We start from the raw sequence: 13,370 nt of genomic DNA, 5'->3' as shown, positions 1-13,370 counted from the left end.
ATGTTCATGCGTATACCCATTCCAAAGATAATTGTAAAGACAATTACACTGTAAACCTCTGAAATCCTGTTTATGTTTTATAAGTATCGCATTATAAAAGACAAGTACGGTAGTTCTTTCCATTTTAAAACACCGTAGTAATGTGGTAAGTTAAATTTAATACAGCTATTCACTTTACCAAGAAATGCAGTCTTTCTAACGCACTTTAAGAAGTAGAGAAAGTCTGTGAAACGATGTTTTGCGACGTACTGAAATGAAAATAAGTGGCAAGGCGGCCTGGTAAGTGGCCACATATTTTCATTCCCAACGGCACTCGCGTTAGCCCTGGAACAATGTGCTGGATCGTTAGCTTATTATGGAGTCTGCTGGCAAAAATGTCCACCAACCACATACAGAGCTATACTGTAGCTCGCTAATCTTTCCATTCCATTAATGCAAATGTCACATTTAAAAAAAAAAACAATGGTGAGCCATTCCCTTGCCTTTATGCTGACAACTGAATTTTTTAAATTTCTTGCTAATAGAGACGGTCATGCTGCAGGCACAGACTGCTGGCACACTTTGGGCTGTTCAGGAGGAGGCTGCAGAAATCCAAGCTCAAACTCAATTAAAATACTGATCAGTGCTTTGAGAAGTCAGGTACTCCTCATAATTGAGTCAATGGCGAACCAACTGAAGTTCAACCGACAAAAATGACAAACATCATTCATTACAGGCCATGAGAATTTACCCGTAGTCCCCTGTTCTTTGAAGTGTCACAGTTTGGAAATCCACGACCAAAGAACGGTAGCCCCAGCAAACCGAACGACCAGTTCGTCCACCAAAATGCTCACGCTCACTCATCAGTCCCCATCCCCTCCATGTCTCGACCCCAGGGCTGCCCAACCCTGGGCCTGGAGATCAGCCTCCTGCAGGTTTTCATTTCAACTCCAAATTGGCACACCTGATGAGACCAATTAGCAGCTCTACAAGATCTCCAAACGAGGTGTACTGTATTGGGAATGGAGTGAAGACCTACAAGATGGCAGATCTCCAGGAAAGGGATTGGGCAGCCCTGCTCTGCCCTGTTCCCTTTATGACCTCCATCCCTCCATTCCTCCCTCCCTCCCTCCTCTCCCCCCCTCCAAACTCTCCTCTCCCCTCCCCTCCTCTCGCCCCCTACCTCCATCCCTCCCTCCCTCCCCGGCACTCACCCTGCAGCTCTCCGCTCTTGCTGTAGAGCTCTCTCCTCTGCTCCCGCAGGTAGGCGCTCATGCTGATGGCGTGGGACGAGGACTCGAACCTGCAGGGGGCAGCGCAGGGTCACGCTGGGGCCTGTTACGCGTGGGTTTGTGTGTGTGTGTGTGTGTGTGCGTGTGTGTGTGAGCGTGTGTGTGGTGTGTGTGTGTGTGGGCGGTGTGTGTGTGTGTGTGTGGTGCGTGGTGCGCGTGCGTGCGTGCGTTTGTGTGCGTGGCTGGGTGGGCGAGCGGGCACCGCGGCAACCGGTCTCTTACTTGAAGAGGGACTGCTTGGGGCGCTGCGGCCTCTTCTTGGCGAAGAAGGCGCCGAAGTCGCTGGCGCTGCTGGCGTAGGAGAGCTGGGCCGAGGGCTCGGCCGCGCTGCGCGTGTTCTTCACGTCCAGGTAGTCCATCAGCAGCACCTGCAGGGGGCCAGCGCCACGTCAGCGTCTGCATCACCCAGCACAACACCCAGCACAACACCCAGCACGACACCCAGCACAACACCCAGCGCGGCGGCCATCTTTGTGCAAGGCAAGGGACGCGCTTATGCCCGGGTAGGGCAAGGGCCTGAGGTTCGTGTTGGTTTACAAGCAGCCAAAGTGCGTCTATCCCTACACACACACACACACACACACACACACGTTTCAGTCCATAACACAGAGCTCCAAAAAAGAAATTGGAGGCAGTGTGTGTGTGTGTGTGTGTTTTCCCCACTCGTTACAAATTTTTCAGTATACTGCCTTTGTCAGTGAATTGAAAATATATGGCGAATACTGAGTTGCATAGTAAAAGTTGGATTGCGTATCCTGTATGAATGTAGAAACTGAATTCCTCCAGGTTCATAAAGAGGCATAAAACAGAGCTGAAACAAAAGTGAAATCCGTTACTGTGAATTTAACAGCAAACCAGCACAGCGATGACCACGTGACCTGACACAACTTCGTAACACGTGCAATACAAACGCAATTCCATCGATTCAAATATTCAACAGGGGGGGACGAAAAACGACGAAAGTTAACTTTTCTCACAGCTGCTTAAACGATCGCAGCTACTGTACACGTGTAACAAATTAGCCCTTACACTTCTAATCGCTTAATAATTCAGTCCGGCAATTTACGGTTTCTATTTCTAACGCATTGAAGAGGGTGGGGGGGGGGGGGGGCAATGATGACAGGACCAACGGAAATCCATCTCACTTTTAATGGTGTAATTAAACGATGAGAGAGAGAGAGAGGGAGAGAGAGAGAGAGAGAGGCCGGTAGCGGAGAGAGGACCCCTCGTCTGAAACGATCCTTCAGACGGCGGAGAGCGCGCGGAGTCATCATCCTGTCAGCGTATTAATTACTAATGACGACGTGATTGGCTGACGGAGGGAGCCGCGCGCGCGTAGCCCCGGACTTAATGAAACGCCAGCGCTCGCCTGATGAAGGGCTGCGGCCTACTTAAGCCGCATTAGCGGGGAAGTTACTCAACTTTCTGATGCGATTACACCGCGCGGACAGCGCCGGAGCGACGGACGGGAGCGAGGGGGGGAGAGAGAGAGAGAGAGACGGAGCGAGGGCACGAGGAAAAGAGGAGAAAAAGAGTGCAACACTGTTCCCTCCTTTTGGAACATCAGATTCTGGCAGGAGAGGAAATCTGGGTGCACGGCTAGCTTTAGTAGATCTTCTTAGAAGATGGCGGTCTGTAATTAGAGGAGATGAAAGTCTCAGCCTTGCCCTCGCAGGGAATAATGGAGAAGCCAGCCTCCTGGTGAAGTATACAACAGGTATAGATTTGTGCGTCAGTCTGCAAGATCCCCATTTCGAGAAGCAGAACATTTTACCAGTGTTACTTTTCTATTTTAAGATTTAAGAAATTCTTTAGAAAATGCAAATGCAACCTCACGTCTCGGATACAACACCACACAGAGCAGGCGTCGAACGCAACCAGCTGTTCTGCTCCCCTCTCAGCTGAAATGTGCTGAAAGAAAAGACTTACAAACCGTAACTTTTCTTCAGGAATTCATTACACACGCGGTAAGGTATCCATTTTGTTAATTCACCCAACAGGAGGGCTTCCCATGGGAAATGGACCTTATAAGCCGCAGGTACACAGTATATTCCAGAGGGGAGCTGCACCCTGCATAAATTAGCTGTGGCCGAGTCATGAAGTTCATTAAAATGGCAAATGAACCGGACTCATGCATAGCTGATTCAGCCGAGCCCAGAAGACTCAACAGAAACCTCAGGCTGATGAGACCTCTTCCTCTTTCTCTCTCTCTCTCTATTCCCTTATTCTCTTTCTTCCCGGAGACAAAAGATGATTGATGTATGCGTGTGTGTGGAACTTGCAAATTATTCCCACACGCTCATTACCGCCTCGCGTGTGTCTGTGTGCGAGATCCGCAGATCTCTCTGCATCAACAGCATTAAATCTTATTAGATTCACCTTTATTCCATCAGACGCCTCATTACGGGGGACGCCGCGGCCCAGCGACAAACGGGGACGAGAGAGAGAGAGAGAGGGGACGCTCTCAATAGAACTGTTATTACTGTCACACACACACTCACACACACACACACACACTCACATGCACTCCCTTCCTCACTCACACACACACACACACACCCACCCACTCATGCACACACACACACACACACACACACTCGCACTCCCTCACTTCAACACTCACTCACACACACCCACTCCACACACACACCACACAGTCATACCCCCACACACACACACACACACACTCACATGCACACACACGCACCTCACACACACATACTCACACACATACATACACACATTCACTCACGCACACACAGTCTGCTAGCTGCTAGACCTCTGATCAAAGGAAGCTTAGCTGGCCTCAGACAGAAAGAGTGGCCATGTTGACTCACACTGAATGCCGCTAAAGGAGAAAGGCAGACAGGCAGACAAAGACAAAGAGATGCAAACCGGAACTCGTAGCACACTGGCAAAAACATGCCACACAGGACAGCGGCTCCCAGCGGCTTACCATCCCGTAGGTCTTCACTTCAACCCTAACAAAGCACACCCTCATTCAACAGCTAGAGACGCCCACTGAGCCAAACTGAATCAGGCGAAATTAAAACCAACGGGACAGCAGATCACCAGGAACAGGGTTGGAAACCACTGACACAGGATAGTCTCTTAATTCATCCAAAATTAATTTCAGTCTTGAAACGGGCCTATACACTTCTTATCCACCAGGGTGCAGTTCTACTAATCACCTGCTTTTATTCCATTTACTAAGTCACTGGGTCCAGCTAAGTTGTTTTTCTCTCAACCAATGGGACCAGTCGTGATGAGATTTTGGTGGGTCAACCGTGGACAAAAACTTTGGAGCAACTTCAGTAAAGAAGCTTGTTAAAAAAAAATAAAAAAATCAATCTTCTGAAGCACTCTCTTCTCACCACGTACCCTGCGTTTATATCAAACTGCCATTACATCTGCTTTAGAAATGAGAAATATGTTAACAGGCTATAAATCTATACTGACAGGCTCCACCGCAGGCCTGTGAAAAGCGAGCCTGACGCTTGTGTGAAATGGCTTTTACCACCAGACAATACACTGCAAGTGTGTGTGTGTGTGCGTGTGTTCATGTGTGTGTGAGTTTGTGTGTCTGTGTGTATGTCTGTGTGTGTGCGTGTGTGTGTGTGTGTGTGTGTGTGAGTTTGTGTGTGTGATTGTGTGTGTGTCTGTGTGTGCGCATGTGTGTGTGTGTGTGTGTGTGTGTGTGTGTGTGCGTGTGTGTGAGAGGTGTCAGGTGTGACTTTACATTTGGTATTTTGGTACTTAGGTTTCATATTAATTTGTAGCACTTTTAATATTGACAGGTTGCTCTCTAAAAAGGGTTATCTAGTGATGGTAGTTAATCTTCCAAAAAGTGAAAGTGCTCAACCCTCCCATGTTTCCTGTGCACGGAGAGGAAAACGCTAACAGAAATGTGACTATCTTACTGATTAATATGAACAAGTAATCCTCGAAAGATCTGCTTTTGGGCTCTAAGGCTGCGTGCAATTTAATGAGCCAGCATGCAGCACCACTGCAGCAAAAACAGGCTCTGCTCAGCCAATTAAACTAACGAATCTGATTAATTAGAAGCGGCGCAATGAATGACTGAACACTTGTGTTCTGGGGAGAGAGGTGGATTAAGGAAATAAAAACAATCATGGTTTTCTTCCCACAGCTCATTCTGCGCGCAGCTAGGTAAAGCCAGCCCTCGGGCCACGGTTTTCGTTCCCGTCTCCCCGCGGAGTCGGTGTCCAGCTTGTCGATTCGGGCGGAGGCATTTCTGATACTCAGAGAGTTCAGGCACGGTGCACCCCCTCCCCCCACAGGGCAACCTCACCTCCAAAAAAAAAAAGGACATGGGGAATTGCTCCGAAACGCCACATTTCCCAGCGACATCAGAGCCACAGCAAGGGGACACGTCTCACCTTCGCTCAGCTCGGCCCCTTTTGACCCTGTCACATCGCAGGCTTGTGAAAGACAGCTCCCCCCCACCCCCCGCCCCTTCTTGGTCCATTGCTGCCTTTCCCATCGGAATGGAAACTCAATAACATCAAGTCAAAACACTCTTTACTAAGTCTTCACAGAACTCTTGTGTAAGACAAGAATGGCCCTACCACCACAGACTTTTTAGACAGCCCAGATGTTTAGCTCCTACTGAATTGAAAGTTCAGTCAATGTCCGTTTTAGTGCCATGCTGAGAAGCTTTCTGTGTGAATGTCACAAAGGCGGACTTATACATGGTCAACCCGAGAGGCTCGGATAGATGTTCTGCCCTTGAGCACGCCTGCTTGTTTTGGGCAACAAACCTACCGACAAAGGATTCGTTTAAGTGTAACGCCCGCGGTGACGTGAAATACGCATCTAACAATTATCCAGCAAACTGATGTGACAGATGCACAAAAACCAATCTAAACAGAAGCGGTAAAGCACTGTGGAATTCTGGATGTGCAGTAGAACCACTCACAAGAAAAGACCGGTGGAAAACTGAATATAACCACACTTTTAGCTGACGAGAGCTGAGGGGAGGAGCTTTACAGCTGTGTGGTACCAACAGGCCTGACTTTTCATTACAGTACCGTGTTCCAAGCGTCTCTGTCGAGCTGGGCCTCAGGTGCACTGAAAATGGTCCCTCTCCAAGCCACTCTCCTTGTTCGGTCAGTGGTCATAACCTCTTTACTTGACCAATTATGATTCGATTTTAAGTTGGTAACTGTCCAATCGTGTGCCTTGTGCCCAAAATACATCATCTTAACAAATTATCCTGGACAGCAAGACTGGATATGCCAGATGCACAAAATAGACCCAATGCTAAACAGCAACTCGGCTTCACATCCATTAGTGCCTGTACTGTAAGGACACTTATGATAGAGATGGCTGCGGTGTGTAGAACTGCATTACCTTCACACAAGTAAAATGCACACGGTGGAAAAACCACTGAATATAACCACTGAGCTCATAAATCTCAAAAACTAAAGCTGCTGCACTGTTCTGCTGAGTTCCCCTTGCACCTACAGATTTACAATTTCCCTTTACTTCATTAGGTTTGATTGAGCTTTTAACTGAACGCTGTCTTCTCTCCATTTTTTATTTTTTAATGAGAGAACAAAAACACAGCTGGGGTGGAGTTTCTGTCAAAAAAAAATGTAGGTGTGACTCCAACTCATTTTTACCCATTTGTTACGCATGTTCATAAATAGATCAGTACGCAAGACAAGTATTTGTACTTAGCGGATGACAATTAAATATTAGTCGGGTTAATTTCCATAGCCTCTATAATTAAAAAAAGGATTTCGCTGATCAGCATTAGTTAACATTAACAGCCCTCTCCAACATAATTAACGAAAAGTTCAACGCGAGTAAAAATCATCACACACAGCGGGTACAGTTCCCCAGACCATCACATACCCTTTCAATCAAGAACAGATTCACTCCACATAAGGGGTGAGTGTGTTAAAGGGGGAGAGATTCATTACACACAGCGGTAAGTGTTTGAAGTGAGAACAGCTTCATTATACATGGGGGTGAGTGTTTTCAGGGGGAACAGATTCATTACACATGGGGGTGAGTGTTTTCAGGGGGAACAGATTCATTACACATGGGGTGAGTGTTTTCAGGGGGAACAGATTCATTACACATGGGGGTGAGTGTTTTCAGGGGGAACAGCTTCATTACACATGGGGTGAGTGTTTTCAGGGAACAGATTCATTACGCATGGGGGTGAGTGTTTTCGGGGGGGGGGGGGGGCAGATCCATCGCGCACCGGGGGCGAGTCATTTCGAGAGAAACGGGCCCATCAGGGACCCGCGGGGGCGTTCTGAAGAACAGCAGGTCAGCCCGGGACACGGGTTATAATTTTGAGGAGGAAAAGGTCTGGCGAGGACACGGGCTGAGTCTTTACAAGGAGAGGTTCATCAGCGGAAGACAGCCCAGACAGGATATCTGTGATTTCCTCAGCCGCGTTCCTCTCATTAACAAAAGGCTAAGAACAGCGCAGGTCGCTCTGGAGTGCGTGACACTGACGGAGCTGGCATTTACCGGAGGGGCAGGCGAGCCCGTTTTTCCCCTACGCAGACACGCGCTCAGAAGAGAAAGGCGAGGAAATGGACTTTCTGCTACTCACTCAACCGGCCATGCTGCTACAGGCCAGAGCAGAGCAGGGCTGGACACACTCCTGTTTTATGTGCTATTCAGTGCAGAATGCACAGCTTATTCCACAGTGTACGGACAGGGCAAAGACAGGTCACGCATAACCTGTTGTGCACGTCTTCTAATATAACATAATGCCACACAAGCACACACACACACATACATACACACAATACATCACATAAAACTATTACTCTTGTTGGTCTTTCTCATTTTAACAAACTATCCAGGGAGCGTTAGGGTTTAAGTCCTGAAATTGACATAATTATACTGAAGCCTCTTGTCTAAAATATAAGAATTCCAGTAGGGTGCCAATACACCCACTCAAACAGTTCCAGACAGTCTATAGATAGATGTAAATCCTGTCCTTAAACTTCTGACAACACAAGACTTCAGAAAACAGGAGAAAAGGACAGACTCAGAAACTGTTAGTACAGCACTTTCCACTGCGAAAAGCGCTGCCGGTATGTAAATATGACTTCTCAGGAGGGATAAAAAAAAAAGCGATGTGTTGATCGCAATGTTAAAAGAACAACAGAGAAAGTCAGCGCATCAGATTTAATTAAAATGGATCCCTGTCTTTGGGCTTCTCTACAGGCAGCTCATTCCAGCCCTGTTTTCCCTGCGCTGACGGCCGCAAGGACGGCTTGAATATTTCCACATTAATATACGCTCGTCTCCTTTGTCTTCATTAATCTCGGGGTAGTCCATGATTTATTCATCACGGGTCCAGCCTGAGGCTTCTTATCTTCATCCGAGAGGATTTTGTTAAATGAAACCCAGGATCTTTTTTTTTTTCCCTCAGTTTTCAAAGATAGCCTCAGTTTTTTTAATTTAAGTTCACTGTCCCATACAGGAATCAACCGCAGTGGTCAGTAGCAGAGTCTGCAGCACAGCTGGATGGAATATTTTGCCCGAATGGCAAAAAGCCGATACCCGTTTGGCCCGAACGACCCGTTTATGACTAGCTGACCTCCTGCGTGCTCCTCGGCCACGCTGAGCTGTACGGCGCATTAAATCATACCAAGATAAACTGAAGGCTCTCAGAAAGTCATCTGCACTTAAGGTCCTCAGAACATGAGGAAGGACGTCTCAACCCGAAATAAACACAGCTTTATACAGTTATACAAGAACGCAAGATGCTCGATGATGCAAATGGACTCAATCCCACGATTCCCATCTATAGACATAATCAGCCTGCCTAGTATGGAGCAGCGTGCCAAGCCTAATTTTGAACATTCTTTTTTTTTTTTTTTAGTGATGGGCGGTGAGCCGTTTGCTTTATAAAATTGCATTACGAAAGCGTATACAAAGATGGCACGCGCCGACAAAGAGAGGGATAAATTACTGAAATGAACTTTAATAAACTCGATAAAGTGTAAATCCATCAATTTACCCGAGTATCGGGCTCAGTCTTTTGAGATATAGAATCGGCAAGCGAGCCAGTACATCTTTCAGCTTTATTATATAACTAGCTAGCAAATGGTAGCCATTGTGCTTTAATAAGAGGCTAGCTTGGAAACATCCAGCAACTGGTGCCATACTGACAGGCATTCCAAACGTTGTTCTCGTGGTAGCTAGTTAGCTAAATTACATATCAATTAGTTAGCATGCTATTTTCACTTAATCCTGTAAACCAGAAATTGTACTTCAGTCAGTTTAAAAGCCACTAAATCATAGATGGCAAACGACTGCCAACTGACATTAATGTAGCCGTCAGGCCAGCAAAAGACAAAGTATTAATGCTCTAAAGCTAATTTCACAGGCTAGGTAGCGGCTCGGATCTCGTCCAGAATTGCATGCTTGTCTTGACTTCTGTCCCTATTCAGTACCTGACACAATGCCACCAATTAACACTATGCCGAGACACTTTCCGTAGGAAAGATCTGTAATGAAGGTAATTAACGGTGTTTTTCTCCGTACACAGAGCTGTGAGAGGAGACGCATATCCACTTCAGTACAACTGAAACCGTAAAAATCACACATTGCCGTCGTGACAGTCAGTTAAGAAGACCGCAGACGCGTCAAAATTTATAAAAGTTAACACAATCCCTACACCTGAAATTAACTAGATGCAGTGTAGACCCCGCTGCTGAAGTGCTGAGACTCAGATCATGAATCATTCCCAGACATGCTGACCAGCATCCTTTGGGTACCTGCAGGCAGGTCGCTCCGTATCGATCTCAGTTTTCCCCCTGAATTAATTCGGAGGCCCCAGCATGGAAGAGGAGGCTAATTAATCCTTCTGATGTGCCACCTTCGTCACGGTAACGGAACGAGGACCCCAGAGGTCCGGGGAGGAGGCTGAAGCGAGCGTTCTCCGGGTGCGAGGTGACATCGCGCGTTTTTGACCATGATTCAGCGCCGGCGTCCTGTCCTCTCGGTGTCAGCACGCGCCCCCCAGCCCCCCCCCCCCCAGACCCCGCAGCCGCGCGCCGCTTCGGCGGTGTCCGGGACGCAAAGGCACAATGAGGGCCCCCAAAGCCCAAGGGGGTTAACCAAATTTACCAGAGTTGCCAGCCAGATGAGAAAAGTGGCCAGCTAGGGGTGTTAGTGGGGAGACACTGTTCTGATGTTCGGATGATTGTTCTGATGACATCAGAATTAATTAGCAAACCTTAAATATATGTCTAAAAGTAGCCAGTCCAAACAGAGGTCTGTAGTTTAGCTGCCTGGGGAACTCCTTGAAAAAGCCTGTTCGTTTTTTCATTGCTTTTGAACAATTTTAAATCTTTTGATTGCCAAAAACTGTTCTGGAGGGTGACATGGTATAAGAGTTCCCAAATACAGAAGATTTTTTATTTTCTTCCAGTGCAGCGCAGTAAACTAAAGCTCCTGGAGTTGTTGGCTCCTGTTCACAGTTCTACACTGCGGCCCTCAGTGATTATGAGGACCTATTGAATCAGGGAGGTGGGCGTTCAACTCATTCGCTTCAGTTTCCAGCAATCATTTAAATTGCTTTTTACCAGTATTACGCAGCCTTTACAGCAATTACTTACTCACATATTGTTTCGTTTATTTGTGTAATAATTTGTATTGCTTACATAATCCCAAGTGATGCAGCTTCTGAGCAGGTAATTAAGTGGTACAGAGAGGAATTTAAAAAAGGGAGCAACAGAAATAAATGCTGTAATAAATTACAGCAAAAAATATTCAGGGAAATGCACACAAAGGAGTGTGATCCTTTGATTCCTGTTATACCCTTGCAAGTATCACAATTTTTTTTTTTTTTTTTTTTTTAAAACACATGATCCACAAAGCGCTGGAGTAGGTGGAAAACACAGGAAACTGCACCACCGGGAGAGGGATTTCCCACAACCCACTCCGTACGGCGGCGCCGGGTTCTCTCTGGGTCACACGGTGTTACCCACACGCGTTTCACAGCCAAAATGACACATTTTTATGCGAACGAGGCTCAAAACGGCATAGACGTTCGCATAGACGACGGCACGTTACCATAGACGACGACGGCACGTTATCATTGGCGACGTGCATGGATTTGTTAACGCAGCCTCAGACCTGTCAGCGTGTGTGTGTGATTTAAGTCCACCTAAAAGCCACTTAACGTGTAAACCTGGCAACCGGCATGGCAGCTGTCACAGATGCAAGAGGACACCGCCAACACGTTAAATGTACAAAAGAGCAGATCGCCTGTAAATAGTTCATCACTGCAGATATGCTAGAATCGCTGGATGACCAAGAGGACATTGAACGGGAGCCCTGTAATTAGTTATTTATGCGGGTTACCTCCTTGTGTGGAGACAAATATTTTGAAAAGCCAATAACCGTGTTATTTAAATATAAATCATTCATCCGAAATGAAAATTTCGTGAATTGAGATATTAATTTGTTCCAAGCAATACTGAAGAGATCTATTCTTTGGTCATTCAACAGATCTGGTCTGTGGCTCAAAAGTTCTTTTTTTTTTTTTTTTTTTAAATCATTATAGCTCCTGCTCCAGTATTTCTGCACAAAAATACAATGAATCCCTTGTAAAATGTCATGCAAGTGATTGAATCAGTGCTCGCTCAACTTCAAAAACATTTCTGAGCATAAGCAGAGTTTTGCTCCATTTGTACATCTGAAAACTACTTGAAAACCGAGACTCATTTTTTAGCTTAAAAAGCAGCACTCAGACAATTCAGATGAGGCACAGCCATGAAATGTAAATGACTGCAGCAGAGGAGACTGAACATGGCACAAGCATTGTTCAAAAAATGCAACGTGAAGGCTGATCTAAGAGATGAAAACTAAAACCTAGCCGATTTTTATTTACAAATTTGTTACGATCTCTTGGGACTTTCAAAACAAAATCATGCAATAATGATGATTTTTTTTTTTTTTAAGTTTTAAGTAGCAAGACTGGCTCTGTGGAGCAAACAGACAAACGAGATGCCAGAACACGCAAATCCCAAGGTCAAAGCTCGGACACGACAGGGCAAGAGGGCCTTTAGGGTCTCCCACTGCATGAAACAGCCTGCAAGATGACGTTAAACCTAGGGTTCCTGTTCCCCTGAGAGTTCAAAGCCCTCCTCTGGAGTTTCGAATCCTTTGCTAGTGGTCATGACTTATGACTGAAGTTGCCGTCTGGCTCTGATCTGTCACACTGTTGCTTCGCTCTCTTTCTCTCTCTCCTCTCCCCTCCCCTCCCCTCATCTCACGGCTGCTTCGCGTGAGTATTCAGTTGTTCTGTGCGATACAGGCCACCGCGCTGCTTCGTTTTGTACGGTCCGTGATTTTACACGCCGCTGCCTTCTTGGCCCGGTCTCTCCCTTCGCAGGAGAAATGTTCTGATCTCAACGGGACCAACCTGGTTAAATAAAAGGTAAAAAAATAAAAAATGAATTTATGAAATAACGGAACAAACGGAACATTTAGTTCTTCTGAAAATGCCTCCTTCGTCTGCAGCTCCAGCGGATCAGGGGGGCCTTCATTATCACCACAGGACCAGGGACGACTTCTCCCCGACGAAACCGCTCACAAAGGCCCCGACAGCACCGAAACGTGTGGGAGGTCCCCTTTCAAACGGGGCGCAGCTGAAGTTTAAGGAACGTTTCATTGTGCGCTGAGCGCTGCCTGCTGATTACAGTAAGAATAAATTGGGTTCTCTCAAACGGCAAGAGCTGCCTTTCCGACCGCAAGCCATTACCGTGGCCCTCAGACGCGATACTTCAGTGTGCAGTAAAGTTCCTTGCAGTATGAGGTCATACCAGGATATGAGATTATCAAAAGGATTCAGAGGATCAATATATTAAGAAAAATATTTAATGCACCATTTTTTGCACCGCTGTAATCACAGTCATGTACATCACTGCACTTATTACGTTAAAGAACAATCATAATTATATTTATAAAAGAGATGACAGGCAAGCGTGCATAAGAACAGCTTAGTTTTGCGCATACCTTCCTGTGAGTTCCTATGAGTTGCTTCCTGTATGAAACGTGCTATATGAATAAAATATCTGGTCCTCGTGTTGA

At 46.5% G+C, this 13,370-nt stretch overlaps 1 protein-coding gene across 16 annotated transcripts in view; it reads right to left on the bottom strand.

Moving 5' to 3' along the window:
- exoc4 (exocyst complex component 4) overlaps positions 1 to 13,370 on the bottom strand; it is a 155,445-nt gene that overhangs the window by 117,369 nt on the left and 24,706 nt on the right. For all 16 annotated transcript variants that reach the window (XR_010331156.1, XR_010331154.1, XR_010331143.1 and 13 more), the window contains exons 8-9: positions 1,494 to 1,639; positions 1,194 to 1,282 (exon numbers count right to left, since the gene is read on the bottom strand). Coding sequence is in view for 1 of the 16 variants with exons in the window: in XM_064342642.1 (XP_064198712.1) it covers positions 1,194 to 1,282; positions 1,494 to 1,639 (235 nt within the window). In the remaining 15 variants the exon portion in view is untranslated. The remainder of the gene's footprint in view (positions 1 to 1,193; positions 1,283 to 1,493; positions 1,640 to 13,370) is intronic.

Source organism: Anguilla rostrata, chromosome 7 (genome assembly GCF_018555375.3).
Source record: "Anguilla rostrata isolate EN2019 chromosome 7, ASM1855537v3, whole genome shotgun sequence".
NCBI lineage: Eukaryota > Metazoa > Chordata > Actinopteri > Anguilliformes > Anguillidae > Anguilla > Anguilla rostrata.
This window is presented reverse-complemented; position numbering and strand designations above follow the sequence as displayed.